At 37.3% G+C, this 21,815-nt stretch overlaps 1 protein-coding gene across 1 annotated transcript in view; it reads left to right on the top strand.

Moving 5' to 3' along the window:
• Window positions 1–3,605: 3,605 nt before the first annotated feature.
• Window positions 3,606–21,815, top strand: part of adamts16.L (ADAM metallopeptidase with thrombospondin type 1 motif 16 L homeolog) — a 152,382-nt gene continuing 134,172 nt past the window's right edge. Inside the window, exons 1-3 of the mRNA XM_018266846.2 lie at window positions 3,606–4,059; window positions 4,175–4,280; window positions 14,395–14,720. Of these exons, the coding sequence (XP_018122335.1) occupies window positions 3,994–4,059; window positions 4,175–4,280; window positions 14,395–14,720 (498 nt within the window). The 5' untranslated portion in view covers window positions 3,606–3,993. The remainder of the gene's footprint in view (window positions 4,060–4,174; window positions 4,281–14,394; window positions 14,721–21,815) is intronic.

Below are 21,815 nucleotides of genomic sequence, written 5' to 3' on the forward strand. Positions count from 1 at the left end.
GAGAACCAGTCCTGTTTTGCTTTGCTGAAAAATTCATTCCATCTAAAGTATAGTTAGATTGTAAGCTCAAATAAGCAAGGCCCCTCTCATCCTTTTTTAATCCTTTGTTTTAGTATTTGTATGTTGTTTGTACAGGTATGGGACCTGTTATCCAGAATGTTCGGGACCTGGGGTTTTCCGGATGACGGATCTTTCCGTAATTTGGGTCTTCATGCCTTGTCTACTAGAAATTCATTTAAACATTAAATAAACCTAATAGGCTGGTTTTGCTTCCAATAAGGATTAATTATATCTTAGTTGGGATCAAGTACAAGCTACTGTTTTATTATTACAGAGAAAAAAGAAATCATTTTTAAAAATTTGGATTATTTCGATAAAATGGAGTCTATGGGAGCAATTCCGTAATTCTGAGCTTTCTGGATATCGGGTTTCCTTATAAAGGATCCTATACCTGTAGTATACAAACCTTTCTTGTACATGGCTGCAGAATATTTTGATGTTTCATAAATACATAAAGATAATATTCATATGAGTAGAAACAGTCCTGAGTTTGCTGTGGCTCAATCAGTTACTAATTCCAAACTTCTTAAAACTATTTCAGGCACTAAGGGGCAGATTTACTAAAGGGTGAAGTGGGCGTCGCTAGCAAAAATTCGCCAGAAATTCCATCTGCAGGGACATTGCCAATTTACTAAAAAGCTTGAAGGACAATTCGCTAACGAAAGGGACTGTTGCTAGCGTAGTTTCACGCTTTCTATTGCCAGGCGAATTTTCGCTCAAGAGAACCATCATTACTCCGCAAATTCACTAAAGTGAGAATTTTACAGAACGTTACCTATTTAGCCAGAGTTTCCTTCGCCACCTTATAACTTGCGAACTGATAACATGATGCTACATCAATTTTATGTCAGTGACATCATATCCTGTATGCCAAAAAGTCATAAACATTGTAAAAAACGCTGGTGTTTTATCATATTTTAAAGCTGGATTGCCTTCAAAAGTTCTAACTATTAAATATTTTTGTGTTAACATTTTTTTTCCAACCATTTGTGGGGCATGCTACATTTGTTTTAGGGTGGGCTCATGTATAGGGCATTAGAAGATCTCTTTTCTCTTTATTATGCTTCCTTGGCCATTTGTAATAATAAGTGGCCACTTAAAGCATTTGCACCAACATCTGTAATGAAGACGTCTATATGACCTATATGTATCCGTCCTATTCAAATTGACCTAAGCGTAAGAGTACTAAGTTTTGATGGCAGAAACAGACGCTAGGGAAAGTTCGCTATGAAATGCTCGAGCTGACAAATTAACGCTAGCGAAACATTGCATTTTAGTGAACTAGCGTATTGGTACCTGATTAACTCCTGGCGAGGTGTGGCAAAAATTTGCCCTTTAGTGAATTTGCCCCACCAAGTCTCGTGTATTAGGAGCTAGGCACAAGTGCTGATGTTCTAAAGACATCCTTGGAGCCCTATGCACAAAATATTTTCAAGTGGCTTTGCGCTAGATGAAAAATAGACTGCGTAATTGTGTTAATAGGTTTCAATTTGCTGTACTTTTGCTATTAAACCAGTGGTTTTTAATGTATAGTTCTTAAAAAAAGGAGCAATGTGTCTATTTCTTGTGATAAATCCTTAAGAAGGGGTAAGAAACCTTTATTTCCCTCATCCTAACTTTTTCTTCCCTAAAATGTATGTGACATTGACTGCAAGTTTCATGATGATGACAATAATGTGTCTTATACTGTATTACTGCCGTGAAAAAGTAGTTTGCAATAATTCACAGGGAGAAAAGGGTCTGGTGTACTAAAGGGGTTATTTGTCAAAAAATCTAAATTTCTTTGTTTCTTGATTCAAGACAAAAAGTGACAAAACAACACAAATGTAAATACTTCTGCAAGTATTTTTTGATACCTACAATAGTAAAAGAAATTACAAGAATAAACTTGCCAGAATAAACTCAGCAAATATAAGCTGGTGAGGTTTTATAGGGACTGGTCTGGATAGGACTGGATTTATACATAGGTTGCCCTTAGACCGGGACCAGTCATCACCCCCCCCCCCTTTTCTCCCTTCACACTTGTATTTAGTAACAACCCTTTTAAGACACCGTTCAGTTTACTCTATTCATGTTTATTGCTATGCAGCACTGCTAACATTAGAGGGCACTGTCTATAGCAGGCCAGAATATCCTAGACACAATGGTTTTGACACAGCCATGTGGAGCAGAGCTTGCAGCTTTACAGCATGTTAAATAAATCCTACAACTAAAGCTTTCTGTGTGTGTGGGTCAACATTTTACACCACCTCCCTACTTCCCTCCTTCATATATGCACACATGCCAAGTCTTATCTTGTCAAATCTGGAGCATAGGGATTGGTGCACAAGAGATTTAAAGAGCTAGTAAATCTCTCACATGCCTCTCTACAAATCTGGGCCTGGGTCCAGTTGTCATCTTGGGAGTCAGGAAGGAATTTTTCCCCCTCTGTTGCAAGTTAACTTCAGTTGGGGTTCTTTGCCTTTCTCTAGATCAACTAGCAGTTAGACAAGTTATATGTAGACATAAAAGATTGATCTTGATGGATCTATGCCTTCTTTCAACCTAACTTACTATATTGCTATGTATAGAAATCAATGGGAATTGTATTTATTTATTTTTCCAGTTCATTAAAACATTTGAGATTTTCAGCCACATGGAACAATGTAATTCTTACTCGTGTCTGAAGTTTTATACATAGAAAATACAAACTTGACTATTCAGTTTGATTATTTTCTAAAATACACTAGTGGTCAATTAAAAAGGAAAGTGAAAATTCGCTCGCTTTTTATTGAGGATTTTTTTCTCAATCTTGAATTTTGATAAATCAGTGTTCCCATGTTCAAAATTTGGTACGGCAAAGAGTTATTAAAGTGATATCAATTGTGAAAATCAAGTTATTTTCTGACTTGGCAGCTATAAGAATTTCATGTTGTGTGTGTATATAATGAGTTGAGACAAAATGATCGTTCTGAATTGATTAAAATACATTCCCAAAAGGTAAGTAAAATATAATTAGGGTGGCATGTTGTATCATCTGACATATAAAGTATTTGAGAATTAATAGATAATCCCTTCCCAGAATGACAACTATTTTTACAGTTTATCAATGGATATTCTAAAATTGTGTGCTTAAGGACATTTTGTTTTTAATTATAGTCTTTCCACTGCTTGTACTAAACAAACACATGTAGTTTAATTATTTATTTAATTATGTGAGGATTGACACATGTAGTTTAACCCAAATTACCAAAAAGGGATAAATACTAAAATACATGCTAAAAATACATTATATTTATAAAATGTTAAACTACCAAAGTTCATCAACAAGAATAAAATATGCATAACAGTGAAATCCTTTTTCAGATTAAATGCCAGGAATAGAATATCATCGCAGCAGGGTCTGAAGGAGTTGCCTTTTTTCATTGTCTGGAGAGTCAGTAATGAGTTAAACAAACTTAAGGCTTGAGAGCACAGGACCCAGCCCACATCACATAATGATTGGCTTTAGGCACAGTCACTCAAATATAGAAGCCGGCTCAGAATTGTAAAGGAAGAGTTAGGAAAAGCTGCTGCGCTGAAACACATGGGGCTTGGAGAGCATAAAGAAAGGCAGAGGATTCCCCATTCCAGATACCAAGATTGTAACAAGAAAAACTGCTTCAACTTTAAATCCCTGCTGCTACAAAGAAGAATTTTTATATTACAGAGCCAATGCAAATTGCTGTATTGAAGATTTAACTTAATTTTTAAGTGAAGATTGACAGCTTTATGATTACTAATACATATTAAAAATAACTTCTGACTAAGGCAGCAATAACACTGCTAATATGTGTTGGAGCATTTAATATTCTGCTATTACACTATATACACAAACATTTGGAATGCAATTGCAAAATAAATTAGATGGCAGTTTATAGCAGTAGAGAAGATTGTCTGTAGCAAAACTGCAAGATGAATGAAGATATAGATTTAAGAGGTGGCATCTGGTGGTCCCTGCTAGCACTGGCTCTCTACGTGGTGAGTGTGATTACATTTGCTCATTGCTGCATGTGATTGTTCATTAGGATAAGCATATGCATTTTATTCTGTTTTATTCTTTTTATTTTATTTTGAAATGGCAAATCATTCCCAGCATTCACCTGCACTTGGTACTGTAGAGGAAGCAGTAAGAGTTGATAGCCGAAACCCCCTGTCTATGGCACTGCACACTGACATATTATCTTTCACTGAAAATAGCGGTGAGTATCTCAATCTTTATATGTTTTTTTCTAGACAATCAGCTGACTAGTGAAGAGTGAAATAGAGCATGCTGTACCACTGAACTCATGCAAATGCTAATCATAGTATTTTTCTGGAAGTTTCTTTAATTGTAACTGCTGTATCCAGCTAATGCATTGGCTCTTAGCAGCAATGCACACAATACATTAAGATATATTATATAGTTACCATAACAATCATGGAAACAAAGAAACATTATATAATGTGCCCATCACCCAGTTAGATTTACAAGTGACTTAATATAAATAACCTAGATTTCTTAAAATCCGTATTTTATATTAATCAAATGTCAGTTTTGTTGACAAATGGCAATATATTGGTAATTCTTATGTGTATACACAATTGGAAGCAATATAATAAATAGTTTTAAGTTTGATACTTGTCTTGTAACCCATAGAAACAAATCATCAGATAGCATTTACTATTGTGCAGTTTGAAAACAAATATCTGATTGGTTGCTATGGGTTACTAAATGTCAGCAAACGTAAGAATTCACAGACAGGTCAGTGCATTAAGTTGACACCATTCCAGCCTTCCCTGGGTATGGGTTTGATTATCATGATTTGCTTTTCCATCTCTAAAAAACAAAAGTGAATCAACCATTGTATTTAGTGGCCCTTAAGGTGTGGCTAACAATAATAAAACTACCAACTAATGCATGCATAAACATTTGTAGACAAATATTAAAAACACTGCTTTTCTAAAAAGAGTGTCACTAAACAGAGAGATGCAGTTTCTTACTACATCCCCATGCCTTAGATTTCTGGCATTAAACAGCTGTAAAGGGAGGCTGGGAATTGTACAAACAATATGTTTGTAACAAAAACAATATGTGGAGATTATCATATAAAAGTTTGACTTCTACGAGTAATTGCAAATGCAATGTATATCTCATTCCTCATCCTATATTTCTGTATGCTGTACTTTTTTCTCATATTTCTATAGTGGCTTTGTACTTTTGGGAAATCCACAATAACTCTCTAGGTAGCTGTATCTGGCACTGGCACAGGATATTCTTCTCATTTGGTATACCTCACTGAAATCAATGACAACAATTGCACTGTATAGTCAGGGTCATGTAGTCCTTAAGTGTATTTATTTAAGCTATTTCAGCAGAAGGGTATCCCATGCAGATACTACCCTTTCCACAATGTCTAACTTGTACAAGTCAGTGACCTTCAAGTGTTACTGCATATTTATTCAGTTTAATATCTAATGCTAACATCATCTTCTAGTACTCAACTGGTAGATTTTTTCCTCCTAGTTCTTAGTTTTCCTGTGGATCGAGATCTTCTTGTGAAAAGAAGCACAAAAGACTTGTGCTGCCCAAATAATATAGTACACTAGAGGGCACTACACGAATAGAGATAAACTCTAATGAAGTGTTAATATAAATGCTTTAACATTTTTATCTTTAATACTGTATAACAGCACATAATATCAATTTTGCTTAGCTAAGAACCTGTTACAAATATGTTAATAACAAATAAATATGTGTGTTTATTAATATACAGGTATGGGATCTTTTATCCGGAAATCTGGTATCTAGAAAGCTCCAGATTATGCAAAGGTCATCTGCATTAAGCAAATGCTTCTAATTTTTTAAAAATATTTCAGTTGAAAAGAATTGTCTTTTTTAGGGTATACAGTATATTCCTTGTTTTACATTATGTATGTATGTATACATAAATATATTTCAAAATGAACTTAATAATAGAATAACACATTTATAGAGTAACTGCAGCTAAGTAAAACTATGATATTTAGAAACTGTTCCATTATGCGTTGCTATCATGGATACTATATTGTGCATCTAACCAACTACTGTATATCCTGTATATCCTCCTTTAAAACCCAAACAGGTGGCAACATTAATGGACAGTGTGCATACATGATTGTTAAAATAGGCAAACTTATGATTCAAGGAATAGGTAATGCTACACTGAACATAATTGATATGTTCAGTGTAGCATTACCTATTCCTTGAATCATGTTTGCCTATTTTAACAATCATGTAAGCACACTGTCCATTGATGTTGCCACCTGTTTGGGTTTTAAAAGAGAATTAAACCAGATCAATCTTGCAACCCAGCCAAAATGTTTTCTTTCACCCCCTCCTAAAATTACTATAGTTGTAACCTAAATTGCACACTTCTGACCTAGAAATAAGTCACCATGTTGTTCCAGTCAGTGGCGGATTAACACTATGTGAGGCCCCTAGGCTACACTTTCCAGAGGGCCCCACCCCGGCCCTACCCCCGTATACCCCGACATACCCACGACCGCCATTTTGAATAGGCACAGAATGACCAACTCTCTCTCTCTTCTCTCTAACCCTGGGTCTCTCTCTCTCTTTCTTCTCTACACCTGTTTCTCTCTCTCTACTCCTAAATCTCTCTCTCTATTCCTGGGTCTCTCTCTCCCCTGCTGTCTCTCTCTCTCTGTGTGTGTGTCCCACTGTCCTATGGTGTCAGTGAAGCCTCTCTCTCTCTCTCTCTCTCTCTCTCTCTCTCTCTCTCTCTCTCTCTCTCTCTCTCTACCCCCCACCCTACCCCAGGCTCAGGGCTCAGTTACATAGTTACATAGTTAAATTGGGTTGAAAAAAGACAAAGTCCATCAAGTTCAACCCCTCCAAATGAAAACCCAGCATCCATACACACACCCCTCCCTACTTTTAATTAAAATTCTATATACCCATACCTATATTAACTATAGAGTTTAGTATCACAATAGCCTTTAATATTATGTCTGTCCAAAAAATCATCCAAGCCATTCTTAAAGGCATTAACTGAATCAGCCATCACAACATCACCCGGCAGTGCATTCCACAACCTCACTGTCCTGACTGTGAAGAACCCCCTACGTTGCTTCAAATGAAAGTTCTTTTCTTCTAGTCTAAAGGGGTGGCCTCTGGTACGGTGATTCACTTTATGGGTAAAAAGGTCCCCTGCCATTTGTCTATAATGTCCTCTAATGTACTTGTAAAGTGTAATCATGTCCCCTCGCAAGCGCCTTTTTTCCAGAGAAAACAACCCCAACCTTGACAGTCTACCCTCATAATTTAAGTCTTCCGTCCCTCTAACCAATTTAGTTGCACGTCTCTGCACTCTCTCCAGCTCATTTATATCCCTCTTAAGGACTGGAGTCCAAAACTGAACTGCATACTCCAGATGAGGCCTTACCAGGGACCTATAAAGAGGCATAATTATGTTTTCATCCCTTGAGTTAATGCCCTTTTTTATGCAAGACAGAACTTTATTTGCTTTAGTAGCCACAGAATGACACTGCCCAGAATTAGACAACGTGTTATCTACAAAGACCCCTAGATCCTTTTCATTTAAGGAAACTCCCAACACATTGCCATTTAGTGTATAACTTGCATTTATATTATTTTTGCCAAAGTGCATAACCTTGCATTTATCAACATTGAACCTCATTTTCCAGTTTGCTGCCCAGTTTTCCAGTTTAGACAGATCACTTTGCAAAGTGGCAGCATCCTGCATGGAACCTATAGTTCTGCACAATTTAGTATCATCTGCAAAAATAGAAACAGTACTTTCAATGCCCACCTCCAGGTCATTAATAAACAAGTTGAAAAGCAAGGGACCTAGTACAGAGCCCTGCGGTACTCCACTAACAACACTGGTCCAATTAGAAAATGTTCCATTCACCACCACTCTTTGTAGTCTATCTTTTAGCCAGTTCGCTATCCAGGTACAAATACTATGTTCCAGGCCAACATTCCTTAATTTAACCAGTAACCTTTTGTGTGGCACTGTATCAAATGCTTTAGCAAAGTCTAAGTAAATCACATCCACTGCCATCCCAGAATCGAGGTCTCTACTTACATTCTCGTAAAAAGAAATTAAGTTAGTCTGGCAAGATCTATTACGCATAAAACCATGCTGGCACAAACTCATAGTATTATGATTTGCTATGAAGTCCAGTATCTTATCCTTTATTAACCCTTCGAAAAGCTTTCCTAATACTGACGTCAGACTAACTGGCCTATAGTTTTGAGGCTGAGAACGGGATCCTTTTTTGAATAGAGGCACCACATTAGCAATTCGCCAGTCTCTCGGCACAATACCAGATCTCAATGAATCCTGAAAAATTAAGTAAAGAGGTTTGGCAATCACAGAGCTAAGCTCGCTAATTACCCTGGGATGAATACCATCTGGCCCTGGACCTTTGTTAATCTTAACCTGTTCAAGTCTCTTTTGAATTTCTTCTTGTGTGAACCATGCATCATTAGTTGTATTACTAGAATTGGGAGTGTTAAGAAGGAAACCTTCACTTACTGGTTCTTCATTTGTGTAAACAGATGAAAAATACGAGTTCAGAATCTGCGCTTTTATTTTGTTTTCATCAACCAGCTGATCCCCCTCTGATAGTAAGGGTCCCACCCCTTCCTGCTTCATTTTTTTACTATTGACATATTTAAAAAATAATTTTGGATTTTTTTTACTGCTTGCTGCAATATCCTTTTCTATAGCAATTTTAGCTTGCCTTATAGCTTCTTTGCATGATTTATTGGCCTCCTTCTACCTTATAAATGTTTTGGCTGTACCAGCTAACTTGAAAGCCTTAAAAGCACGTCTTTTCTTACCCACCTCAACACCAACGCTTCTATTGAACCAAAAAGGTTTTGCTTTGCAACGACGTTCCTTGCTTACAAGTGGAATATACTGACAAGTATATTTATTAAGCAGCATTTTAAAGACTTCCCATTTTTGTTCTGTGTTTAACCCTGTGAAAAGCATTTCCCACTTAATATGTTGCAGAGATGCCCTTATACTGTCAAAGTTTGCACGCCTGAAATTTAGTGTTTTAGTTACTCCCTTATAGAATTGCTTCTGCAACAGAATCTCAAAGGAGACCATGTTATGATCACTATTCCCTAAATGCTCACCCACACAAATGTTAGAGATGAGTTCAGTATTGTTAGTTATTACAAGGTCCAAAAGAGAGTTATTCCTAGTAGGTTCTTGAACGAGCTGGAATAAAAAGTTGTCATTCAGCATATTTACAAACCTACTAGCTTTTTCTGTCTTAGCAACCCCATTACCCCAGTCAATGTCTGGATAATTGAAGTCACCCATAGCAACAACTTGACCCAGCTGTGAAGCCGCTTGTATCTGCAAGAGTAGCTGGGCTTCATACTCGACACTTATACGAGGTGGTTTATAGCATACACCAATGATAATTCTTTTTGATACCTTTTGCCCAGTCGAAATCTCTACCCAGAGTGATTCTACACCCTCACCAGTGCCAGCTATTTTTATTTCTTTAGCGCATGGCTTTAATTCAGGCTTTACATACAAACCCACTCCTCCACCCTTTTTAATCCCTCTGTCCCTCCTAAAAAGGGTGTAACCATTTAAATTCACAATCCAGTCACATGTTTCATCCCACCAGGTCTCAGTGATACCAATTATATCATAATTTTTAGAGCATGCAATTAATTCTAGGTCTCCCATTTTACCTGACAAACTCCGTGCATTTGCCAGCATACAGCGGAGGTTACTACTTTTACTTTTGAAATGTGCATTACTTAGTGAAGAATTATACGTTGAGTTAGTATTATTCTGTTTTCCTTGTAACAGAGGGACCTCCTTAGCTGGTAAACTGTATGCCCCCCTCACTCCTCCCCCATGACCCCTTACTAACCCCACTACCCCGTCTACACTAGCTTCCCCATAATCCTTTATCTCACCCACCCCCCTCTTGCCTAGTTTAAACACTCCTCCAACCTCTTAGCCATTCTTTCCCCTAGCACCGCGGACCCCCTTCCATTGAGGTGCAAACCGTCACGGCTGTATAGTTTGTACCCCAACGAAAAGTCAGCCCAGTGCTCTAGGAACCCAAACCCTTCCTTCCTGCACCAAGACTTGAGCCACGCATTAAGCTCCCTAATCTCCCGCTGTTTTCCTAAACTTGCACGTGGCACAGGCAAAATTTCAGAAAAGATTACATTGGAAGACCTTTCCTTGATCTTAGAGCCTAGATCCCTGAAATCATTCTTTAAGGTCTTCCATCTACCATTTATTTTGTCATTAGTACCGATATGCACTAAGACAGCTGGGTCGTGCCCAGCCCCACCCAATAATTTGTCTATCCGATCAACCACATGCCGAACCCTGGCACCAGGTAGACAGCAAACTGTTCGGTTGTAGCGATCCGGACGACAAATTACCCTATCCACTTTCCTAATAATTGAGTCCCCTACAACCACAATCTGCTTAGGCCTGACTCTTCTCTCCCCCCCACCACTACTAGAGAAACTGGTCTCCCGGCTGTTAGAGAGATCAGCCCCATCTAGAATTGCCAATCCAGAGTTCATACTCCCATCATCTTCACACAATCTGGCAAATTTGTTGCGATGTATAATCTCCGGATCAGCCTCCATTTTCCTTTTGCCCACCTTAGATTTTCTAACTGTCACCCAGCTAGCTGCCTCAACATCCTGCTGCTGTTCTGTTCCCCCCAAACTATCTGACCCCGCTAGGTCCTGCTCAGTGAGCAAAAGACTCCTTTCAAGATTGTCAATCGACCGCAGTGTTGCAATTTGTTGCTCTAGTGCTCTAACTTGAGCCTCCAAAGTGGCAATTTGCTCACAACCACCACAGAGGTAAGCATTTTGGATCTCTTGTTCCAAATCTGCATACATATGGCAGACTGTGCACTGAGTCAGACCTTCAATCTTGCTAGCACTCATTATATTATAGCAGGGGGGGAGAGAGAGGGTTGTAGGCCGGGGAGACCCATGTGAGAAGCCAGGGTGCTGGTAGTCGGTCGCTACTCACGAAACTGCTGCCGCCCCTCAGACCGAGCAGGGCTTTCCCGGGGCTGCTGTCACATTGCTTAATGCAGGTTCCGTACCTGGAGGAAGCGGCCGGGGGATCGGGCAGTTCGGGCCAGTGGTTGGGATCCTGCCCCATGTTCTCCTCATCTTCCTCCTGCATAGCCGCTCCGCGTTCTCACCTCTCCACCGCTCCCGGTACACACACACATCCTGAGCTCCTGCTGTCAGGCCCAGGGTCCGGCTGCCATGGGAAAGCCTGGCTGCTAGAGAGTCCGGGAGGAGCACAGACCAGGCCCGTAACAGTGCAAAGTCTCATCTCGCAAGACTTGTGACGTCACGGCCACAAAGCACCATTTAAACTTCTGGCAGGTCGCGGTCTACCAGGAATATTACCAGCATCTACTTTTAGCCCACGTCCGCAATCGATGTCCTGGGCTTCCCCGAGCTACAGCCAGATGGTGCAGGCAGTGGACGGTTACATTTTCTTTTTTTAAATTGCAAAAAACCCCATGGGCTCCTGACCACTATGGGCCCCTAAGCTATAGCCTAGGATAGCCTAGGCATTAATCCGCCCCTGGTTCCAGTGGATTCCCATGATCACCTTCTATATAGTTAATTTCTATTTTCCTATTAATAGAAAATGTCTTTAGTTTTATCTATCAAAAAGAAATGCCTGCAAAGCCAATTCTGTGCTTTTATTTGGGTCAGATAAAATGGAAAACAAAAATAAATAAATATATTGCAGAGTAGAATAGTTTGTTGTGTTACTAGTCCTATAAAATGTTTGGCCTCTATCCCAGTATGAGCATTCATGAAATTGCTCATGACTGTTTTGGAATATAAATAGACATTTTGGGAAGATATATATTTTTAATACTACATATGTTCTTGTCATATGTGTTTAGCTTTAACTAGAACTCATTCCCACTGAACCCCATGGTTACATACCTTAATGAAACATCAGGAGTCAGATATGGAGTAAATTGGCCACAGCATTTATTCACATTTTATCAAATAAATGGGACCTTGCCAGCCTCACCAAGGTAATATTCTAAACCCAGAATTCCATAAGAGATCACCAATGTGTTCTGCAGTACCTCACTGAAGACCTGAGTTTCACTACTATAGTTGCCATTTGAGATCAGCACTATGTCATTATATCCACCACTGAGTATTAGGCTGCCTCTACCTACAGAGAAGATGGCCCCAAACTCTGCTACCAGCAGGAGCTGCATCTCCCATCATGAGGGAAGTTCAGCAGTCCTGCTGGTGATCCTGAATCTGCAACGTCTCTAAGATAGGAAAATCAAGCAGGCTGTCACCTAGCACAAGCAGTAGTCACATCTGTGTTCTGTGGTATGTTCTGTACCAATGAGCAGAATATCAGGGGCTACCACTATATGAAGTCCTTAATTCTTACAGGGCCTAAAATGAGAAATATTTATTTTTTAACTAGGTCAAAAACATTCACATTCAGTAATTAATAGATAATATTAGAACATAAAGAAGAAAATGCTTGACATTTTTGCAAAGTATGCAAAAAGGGGAAGGGTGGGATGTTTCTACCTGCTCAGGAGATAAGGAAGGGAACTGCTTCTTCCCTGGACATAGCATCCTTCTCTTTTTCCACCCCAGGTCATATGGAGGCACATTTACCAAAGGTTGCATTTCGAGTTTTTCAAAACTCCCATAACCTCCCATGAGCCTCCCATGAACTTGAAATTCAACCAACATCAAAATGTATTTATTATTTTCAAAACTCAGGTGAATAGGATCAACCCAAAAACTCGAATTAGATTTGAATTGAAAAAAGCAAAAATAAATGAGCAGGTACTTCCAAAGTTCATTCCTCCAGGCAGATTTGTCAAAAAATATGTAACTTTATTCCGGTAAAAAGGTGTCAGCCTTACACGTTTCATATCACACTGATACTTAATCATAGGCATCAGTGTGATCAGTGTGATATGAAACGCGTAAGGCTGACACCTTGTATACCGGAATAAAGTTACATATTTTCTTGACCAATCTGCCTGGAGGAGTGATCTTTAGAAGTGCCTGCTCATTTCATTTGCCATTGTCTGCTCCCCTAAGCTGAGGGTTCAGGGCGGTGCACCTGGACCTCCTCCCACACTTGGTGAGTTGAACAGAGACCAGAAAATAAACCTTTTTTTTGTATACTACTGTCATCTATACCTGTTCATTATTCGTTTGTCGAATTAAAAAAACTCAAATGTCAGGAAGGCTGCAAACAACTCCAAGTTGATCCCAGGACATCTTCCGTCCACTAAAACAGCAATTCAGCGGGTTTTAGGTGGTGAATAGTCAAATTTGAGTTCTTAAAAGGCCAGTGTATGATAAATCTCAAAATTCAAATTTGAATTTTTAAAAAAAACTCGAATCAAATTTTAACAATTCCCTAGTTGAATTTGACAGTTTTGGCCATTAAAAAAACTCAAAAATTTGAATTCGGAATTCGATTTTTCATCTAGACCCTTGATAAATGTGCCCCAGGGTTTCAAATATTTTTTTTCAATTCAGTTAATTTTTTATTTTTTACCATTTTTCAAAAATTGAAGTTTAAAGTTTAATGTTCCTGTCTCTGGCGTTTTAGTCTGGCAGCTCAGTAATCCAGGTACAGATTCTGAACTGTTACAATTTGCTATATAAGTTGATATATTTCCCACCAGCATCTGTGAAATGCTAGCAACTATTGTATCAGTTATACCAACTGCCTGTAATGAAACCTGAGGATTCTGCTCAGTCGGTGCAAAACTTCAAACATTTTAAAGAGTTTTGAAAATTCTATCGGAGATGGCCTTCCCTTAATTAGGAGCTTTTTGGATAAACGGTTTCCGGATAACGAATCCCATACCTGTTATACAATTATTACAGTAACAGAGACCTTAAGTAGTGTGGTGGTCAGTACAATAACAACCAGTTTTGATGCATGTAATTACAGTAAAGGGGGATTTACCACCTGTATTAGAAGAGTTTATTTAAGATGATTGAATTCACCAGCAAATGACATCTTGTTTGTCTTTAATTACAATTATTTAAGGAGCCTATATTTTGTAGATGAAGTTATTAATGTTATCCAGATCCAATATTTCTGTCTGCTCCTCCAACCTAACAGACACCTGTGCAATTTTAACCTTTTAAGACAGACAATAATTTTGGTATGTGCTTTTTAAAAATAAGGCTTTCATTTATATCATATACTCCTGGTCTGCTGGATCCGTACAGTAAAATTTATTTTATTACTTTAACAGAGTATTATATTGTTGAAGCTTATGAGGTTGACAGAAATGGAAAGTTTATCACACATGACATAAGCCACAAACACAGAAAGAAGAGATCAGCTGAAAAAGTAGAGACTGATGCTGTTCATCTCAAACTTCGTGGATTTGGGCAGGATTTACATTTGGAACTAAAGGTTACTGACAGTTTGTTAGCACCTGGATTTAAAATTCAAAGATTTGGAGAAGGAAGGACTAAATCCATAGATTCATTCTCATCACAAGACTTCTGTTTTTACCAAGGCTCTGTAGTGTCCCATGAAAATTCATCAGTAGCTCTTTCAACTTGCAATGGCTTGGTAAGTAAATTACACCATTATAAGTGACATTGTTACTGATACATACTGGGTATCAATTTTGTATAATATTTTTTTTCTGTTACATTTTTTGTAAAAATAACCAACTTTCATACAATGCAATTTGTTTGTTACTAGATACACAACTGTTGATATATGCAATAAATTGAGTTTACAAAGATGAACCATTGGCCAACCCTTATGTAGAGTACTTTCTTTATGTTCTCTTGTGTTCTGCGGTATGTTCTGTACCAATGAGCAGAACATCAAGGGCTACCACTATATGAAGTTCTTAATTCCAACAGGGCCTAAAATGAGAAATATTTATTTTTTAAGAAGGTCAAAAGGAGCCCCTAATGCACCTGTCACTGAAACAGAAGAAATATATATATTTAATTAAAATGACAATACAATACAATTTTTATTATCATAATTTAAATATATTATAATATTATGTTTAAATACAATTTTTAAAACCAGCTTGTTTTGTTAAAGGCTTGCTGCAATTCTGCTTGCAAACAAAGAAAATTGGGCATCAGCACTCCTTAAATTCTCTAACCATAGGATAAAACTTAGTTGTGATGTAGCCTTTCTAAACTGTGTTGTAATCATGATGCAGATGAATGATGAAATGATTTTTAATCCATCAAGATCATGATTCTTCTTACCACTTGAGCTGTGTAAAATTTAATAATGAATACAATTTAACTCTATCTGCATGATTATATATAGTGCAACAGAAATTTGCCCTGATGTTATAATGTCATTTACAGGGTACTGGGTTGTAATACGTGCAAATAATCCATAGCAATTAGCTGAGCTGTGAACTGCTATTTTATAAGGACAAAAGTGAATTGTGAGTGCAATCATTTGTCCTTAATTTGGTATATTCTACAGGCATGTTATTACAGGGGACACCATTTGTTCTTCTTTTTCCTTTGGATCTATCTACTAGAACTTTTAAAATACATATTTTATATACAGTTTTTTAGCACACTTAAAAAATAACATAAAATTACTATGATTCATATGCATGCAATAGTATAATGCTCAATGCAATGCAATGAGCTGATGTAAGGTTTGAAACATTGGCATATTAGTCAATGCAGTAATTGCCATACACTACATACAATGGATAATATGTTTCTTTTGAAACTATTTATGAATTTGCAGAAGAATGTCTAGGATATTTGTAAACAGAATGCTATTCTACAAATAACGAAGTAGGATAGGAAAACTATTCTAACCCCCATATGTAATAAAAGGCACTACGTTTGCCCCAGAAGCAGTTACCCAAAGCAACCAATAAGATGTTTGTGTTTAAACAGATGACAGTAAATGCTACATGCTGTTTGGTTGCTATGGGTTACTCCCCCATGAAATGCTGCTAGCATCGCTCCCTCTGTATGTTGGTTCGCCTGACTTTGGTTTTAATACATGAAACTTTAGTACATTCATCCCATCCATACCTGATAAATAAATATTGGACAAAAATAACAAGAGTCAGTACAAATCACTCCTTAAAATGTATAAAACGCCTAAATAACTAAGTGCACAAAAAGTTGCAACGGGTGACATATCTTCATGTTTTATGTGCCTTGCCCCACAACTAGCAGCACTGTATTCAAATGCACAAGCTAGGGAGCAGTTATGGGTTCAAAGTACAGTGGGGCCCTCTACTAGCAGGCATTCAGGGCTGTGTTGTGCTCACAGCGCTATGTTATTCCCTTTGTGCCAGATTCAGCATGAAGTACAAAGCACAGGCTGCAAAAATTCTAATTGGTGGGATTTGTAAACTAGACCCATAGTGCAGGCTAAGATAAGGGTTTTTGTGTTATGCTGTTTGCATGCATCCTTCATTACGTGAGGCACATGTAGGTAAGATCAGCAGGCCTCTGGCACAGGTTTGCATACATTCCTCTGGAGGTATACCATTGGTGACCTTCCATTTTTCATTTTATTTTTATGAAACTGCCACGGTAAAATTGTTAGAATAGCCTTTTTTTATGCTTGGTTCAAATTAGCCGTCTTCTCTGTCCAAAATGTGAACATTGCTATTTTCAAAGAAGTGTCCCTTGTATTTTAGTGGTAGGAAGACAGCTATGTCTTGCCCTGTAGAGTTTGCCCTCCCATGCCGAGCCATTCACTTGGAGAGCAGTTGTTTCATCTCCCCAATGTATACATCTGTGCACGCTTTGCTACACTGCACTGTGTATACCATGTTGCTTTGTTTTTCTTTTGGTGTTTGAGCCTTCTAGTTTTTTGTCTCAGTGTGTTGCTAGGTTTGAAAAACAAAGGGTTGTGGTGTTTGTTGAAAATCCTTCTGAGTTTCGCTTCATTCCAGTTACAAATGGACTATGTTGCACCTACTCTATGTCTCAGGGCGGTTATTTCTTTTTGTGTTCTTGCTGCGCTTAGTTGCTGTTTTGAAGAAGGCCTGGTCTTGGTAGCTACAAGCTTTCAATACTCCTCTGAGATGTTTTTCCTCTCAGTTATCATACTTTCAGCCCTGTGGTGCAGAGCTGTAATGACACCTAGTTAGGTATCCCAGCAGAGGATAGGAATCGAAAAGCAGATATTGATCCATTTGAGTGGGTTTCCTGTATACTTCTGTTTTCAGGTTTCCCTCCTCCAGTCCAAAAAGTCAAGTTTGTTCTCATCCTCCCTTGTTACTGTAAACTGAGTTAATGCGTTCCGTAAAGGTTGCCACTTCATGAGCTCTGATTTTGACCCAAATGTTATCTACATACATGAACCAGTGACTTGGTGTAGTTAATTTGAATGTATGTAAGGCCCTCCTTTCCACTTCTTCCATGTACGCGTTTGCCACAATGGGAGATACTGGCGAACTCATTGCACACCCATGTTTCTGTCTGTAAAAGTGATACTTGGTATTTGATATAAGTGTATGTGGTGTGGGCTAGCCAAGTATTTTGCAATGTTGTAAGTCACCGAGTTGATGCTGCTGACTATAGGCCTCAGTGGTGTTTCTTCCTTGTGTATCTTGAGGAGCCCGTATAGGCATGGGATGGCTTCTCTGGGGTACAGGCAGTGGTTTAAGACTCGATCAATGACTTTTTTTAAACAATCTATCACCTTCTTGTTACTGCTTGTTTTGTTTGGTCTCTCCTTAAAAGGTTGTTCAACTTTAAATTAATTTTAGTATGATATAGAGATGAATATTATAAGACAATTTGCAATTGTTTTTCATTTTTATTATTTGAGGTTTTTTTAGTTATTTAGCTTTTTATTCAGCAGTCCTCCAGTTTGCAATTTCATCATATAACCCTAGCAACTATTCATTTATTTGTATAAGAGACTGGAATATGAATAGGAGAGGGCCAGAATAGAAAGATGAGTAATAACAATTATCAACAAACAATAAATCTTACAGAGCATTTATTTATTAGATGGGGTCGGTGACCCCCATTTGAAAGCTGGAAATAGCCAGAAGAAGAAAACAAATAATTCAAAAACTATAAAAAAGAAAAATTGAAGGTGAAGTGAAAAGTTACTTAGAATACTTAAAGTTAACTGAAAGGTGAACCACCCCTTTAAACTGAGTAGCGTGTTCATTTTGTTTTGTTCAACACAACATTGCATCGCCCTTTATCTGCTAGTAGGATAGTGATGTTTGGGTCCTTACTAAGAGATGTGAGAGTCCTCCTCTCGTTTGTAGTAAGGTTAGAGAGTGGTATTTTAGCACTCGACAAGGCAGCTGAAACTTTCAGTCGGGTTGTTCGGCCCGCTCCATTGGCAAATGATTGTTCTTGATGGAAGACATATTGGCAGTTATTTTGGAGAGAATACCTCAGTGGTTTCAAGCCACTTATACTAGATATACCATGATCTGGACATTTTATTTTTATGTTTCCTACTTTCTGTGAGCTATTGCTCACTCACCTTGACAATTTATGCTATGGCTAAGGAGCGACTCAGGCTGACTGGCAAGAAAGCTTCATCTAACCTCCCATAGCCTTTTAATACTCTTATATTCACCTAGCAAAAAGCTTAGCATAAACTATATCAGTGGGACATGGATGGCTGAACAGAATTGAATATAAAATTGACTATACCGCAACTGGTATGCTTCTTTTAGCCTGTAAAGAATTATTCATTATTCATTATTCAACTATAGTTGCTTAAGATATTTATATTTACTAAGAAAATTGTATTTTAATAATTTTTTAAACAGTGAGCCAGATTCAAATCAATGAAAAATTTTATTATATGAAGCAAGATTTAGGGGATAAGCCTCATCAAATTAAACTTATCATAGGATGGGCGTTATGGGCATGTTGAGTGAGATTCAGGAGATAAGCCTTATAAAAATTTAATCTGGACCATAGTTGGGTATAAAGGGAATTACTCAATAATTTGTTATAGTCACTTCACAAGGACCCTCCATAACACTCCCTATTTCAATTCCAAGAGGTTTTAAATAATATACTTATCAAGCTGTGTAAAAAGTAGAGATATAATACACCACACTTCACCACTTACTCAATTCTTCACTTTATAAGTATAATGATGTTCTTTTTTTAAAGCTGTGTCCAATTGTACCACTTTTTATATATGGTAGTCTTATGCAAAATTATACAAATTAACAGAAGTACGAACCTCGATAATGGTGTAAATTTCTGGAGCTAATCAAAACACACACATTTATAAATATCACCACTATAAAATTGGATTCCTTCCGCTGATTTTAAAAATGGTGATGAGCAGTGTTAAATCACAAGTAATGAAAATAACACAACTTGATAAATAGAACTGCTATTCAACATCACTTTTTACACCGTCTACCTGGTTTAAAACATTTTACACAATTTGATAATGCCTACTTCTGGTATGTGCCTCAAGGTCTCTGTGTAATGATAAGATGGGCTGGGGCCAGGAGATGGTTCCACGAATAATAATAAATAAAATAATATGGGAGATATTGAAAGGTAGTAGAAAAACGGCAAGCACAAGATGCAAAACAAAAGTCTTGGTAACTGAAAAAAATGTATTAGGAAACCATAAGGGGCAGATGTATGAAGGGTCGAATATCGAGGGTTAATTAACCCTCGATATTCGACTAGGAACTAAAATCGTTCGACCTTGAATATCGAAGTCGAACGATTTAGCGCAAATCCTGCGATCGAACGATCGAAGGATTATTTCTTCGATCGAACGATTAAATCCTTCGAATCGAACGATTCGAAGGATTTTAATCCAACGATCGAAGGAATATCCTTCGATCAAAAAATCTCAGGCAAGCCTATGCGGACCTTCCCCATAGGCTAACATTGACTTCGGTAGCTTTTAGCTGCCGAAGTAGGGGGTCAAAGTTTTTCTTAAAGAGACAGTACTTCGACTATCGAATGGTCGAATAGTCGAACGATTTTTAGTTCGAATCATTCGATTCGTAGTCGAAGGTCGAAGTAGCCCATTCGATGGTCGAAGTAGCCCAAAAAACACTTCGAAATTCGAAGTTTTTTTAATTCGAATCCTTCACTCGAGCTTCATGAATCGGCCCCTAAATGTTTGGTATTTTACATTACATTATTAAATACAAAAAAAAGTTTTGCTGTTTTTTTTAACAGACTTGTTTGGTTTGAATTTCTGGCCAAGAAACAAGTGCAAATGAAAATGCAATCTGCACAAGTATACAACTGTACTTACAGTTAAGCCATATACAAGAAACACCTTAAATAAATGAAATAAACAAACATCAATAATACAGTTAAAACATTAAAAAAAAATTTAAATATGTTAAAGGGTTCCACATTTTGGAAAGTATGTGCCCATTACTTTGTCATACTAAGAATCATTTTCATTGGTCAGCCTCTATGAAATGCTTTTGGTATTTGCAGAATTCTAGCGATGCTGTAAGTAGCACTGTAACAAACAATGGCCATTTCATTCTACTATGTAATAGGATTTTAGAAGACAGAAGTTGAAAATTGTTTTAAGATGGTGATCTGGGAGAGTTATATTTTAGGGGAAATAAAAGAAAAGTTTCTTTCCCCTGCCAATAAAACTATCTATAAGCTACTAGTAACTTGAGAAACTAGTTTACTGATTTTATTTGATACTCACGGCAGATTCTCAATAACATGAAGACTAATTAACGTTTCTAAAGTATGAAATATTTTTTTCACAAAGGATTTAAGTGTTGATCTTTTACCATCTTAGTGCAATTACAGCCTTAGTTAACATTCTTTGGATAATTTTGGTATGCTCTTAATAAGTGACCCAAATTAAATGGCCATATTAACTTCAAAGAAAGCATCAAGGGTTGCTAACCAGTTGCTGGAATTTAGAATCATTGCACTGCTGTGAAAGCACACAAGTTAAATGGTGCTAATCAATTCATACTTTCGAAGCCAAATGTAAAAAGGAAAGTTAATTAAGTACCTCAGAAAAATAATTGTGCTCAAGGATATGAATCGCTGAAAAACAAAAATGTTAAAGCATGTTTCATTCATAATGTAAATATAAAGTCAGAGAAATTATATTCCAGTAGACATTTGCCAGAAACTATATAACTGCCCTTATTCTAAAGTGAGAATCACTGGAGCAAAATGATTGAGAGGGAAAAGGGTTAGAGTATGAAGAATGTTAGTTTGTCTACTGTTTTCTCATCTACAGAAATAATTGTTTGTACTACTAACTATCATTGCTTGCTGTTTTATTCTTGCATTATAAAGGCATATAGGTTTAATGGAAAATTTGATTTGCAGTCTAGACACACATACTCACTAGTTCTTAAACTGTGGGGCTCACAGCCTTAATTGTGGTAACCACTTAGGGACATAGAATGCCTCATTTATTTATTGGAGTCTGCTGGAAGACTATACTGTATTTAAAGTCCAGTACACCTAGAATCCTTAATGGAAGAGGAGATTGAATTGAATACATTTAATTTTATTAATGTATCAATATTTTTGAGCTGCTGCACTGCTATAAATGATTTAATGGCATAATTGCATATATTTAATAGGTTTATACAAAATAGGGGAGGAATTTATTAGCTAACCACAATGTATTGAATGGTTTCAGGTAAAATGTTGATGTAATACAAAGATTTTAGTTGCCAAAGTCCTCATGAAT

This window comes from Xenopus laevis, chromosome 6L (assembly GCF_017654675.1).
Source record: "Xenopus laevis strain J_2021 chromosome 6L, Xenopus_laevis_v10.1, whole genome shotgun sequence".
In the NCBI taxonomy this organism is placed as follows: Eukaryota; Metazoa; Chordata; class Amphibia; order Anura; family Pipidae; genus Xenopus; species Xenopus laevis.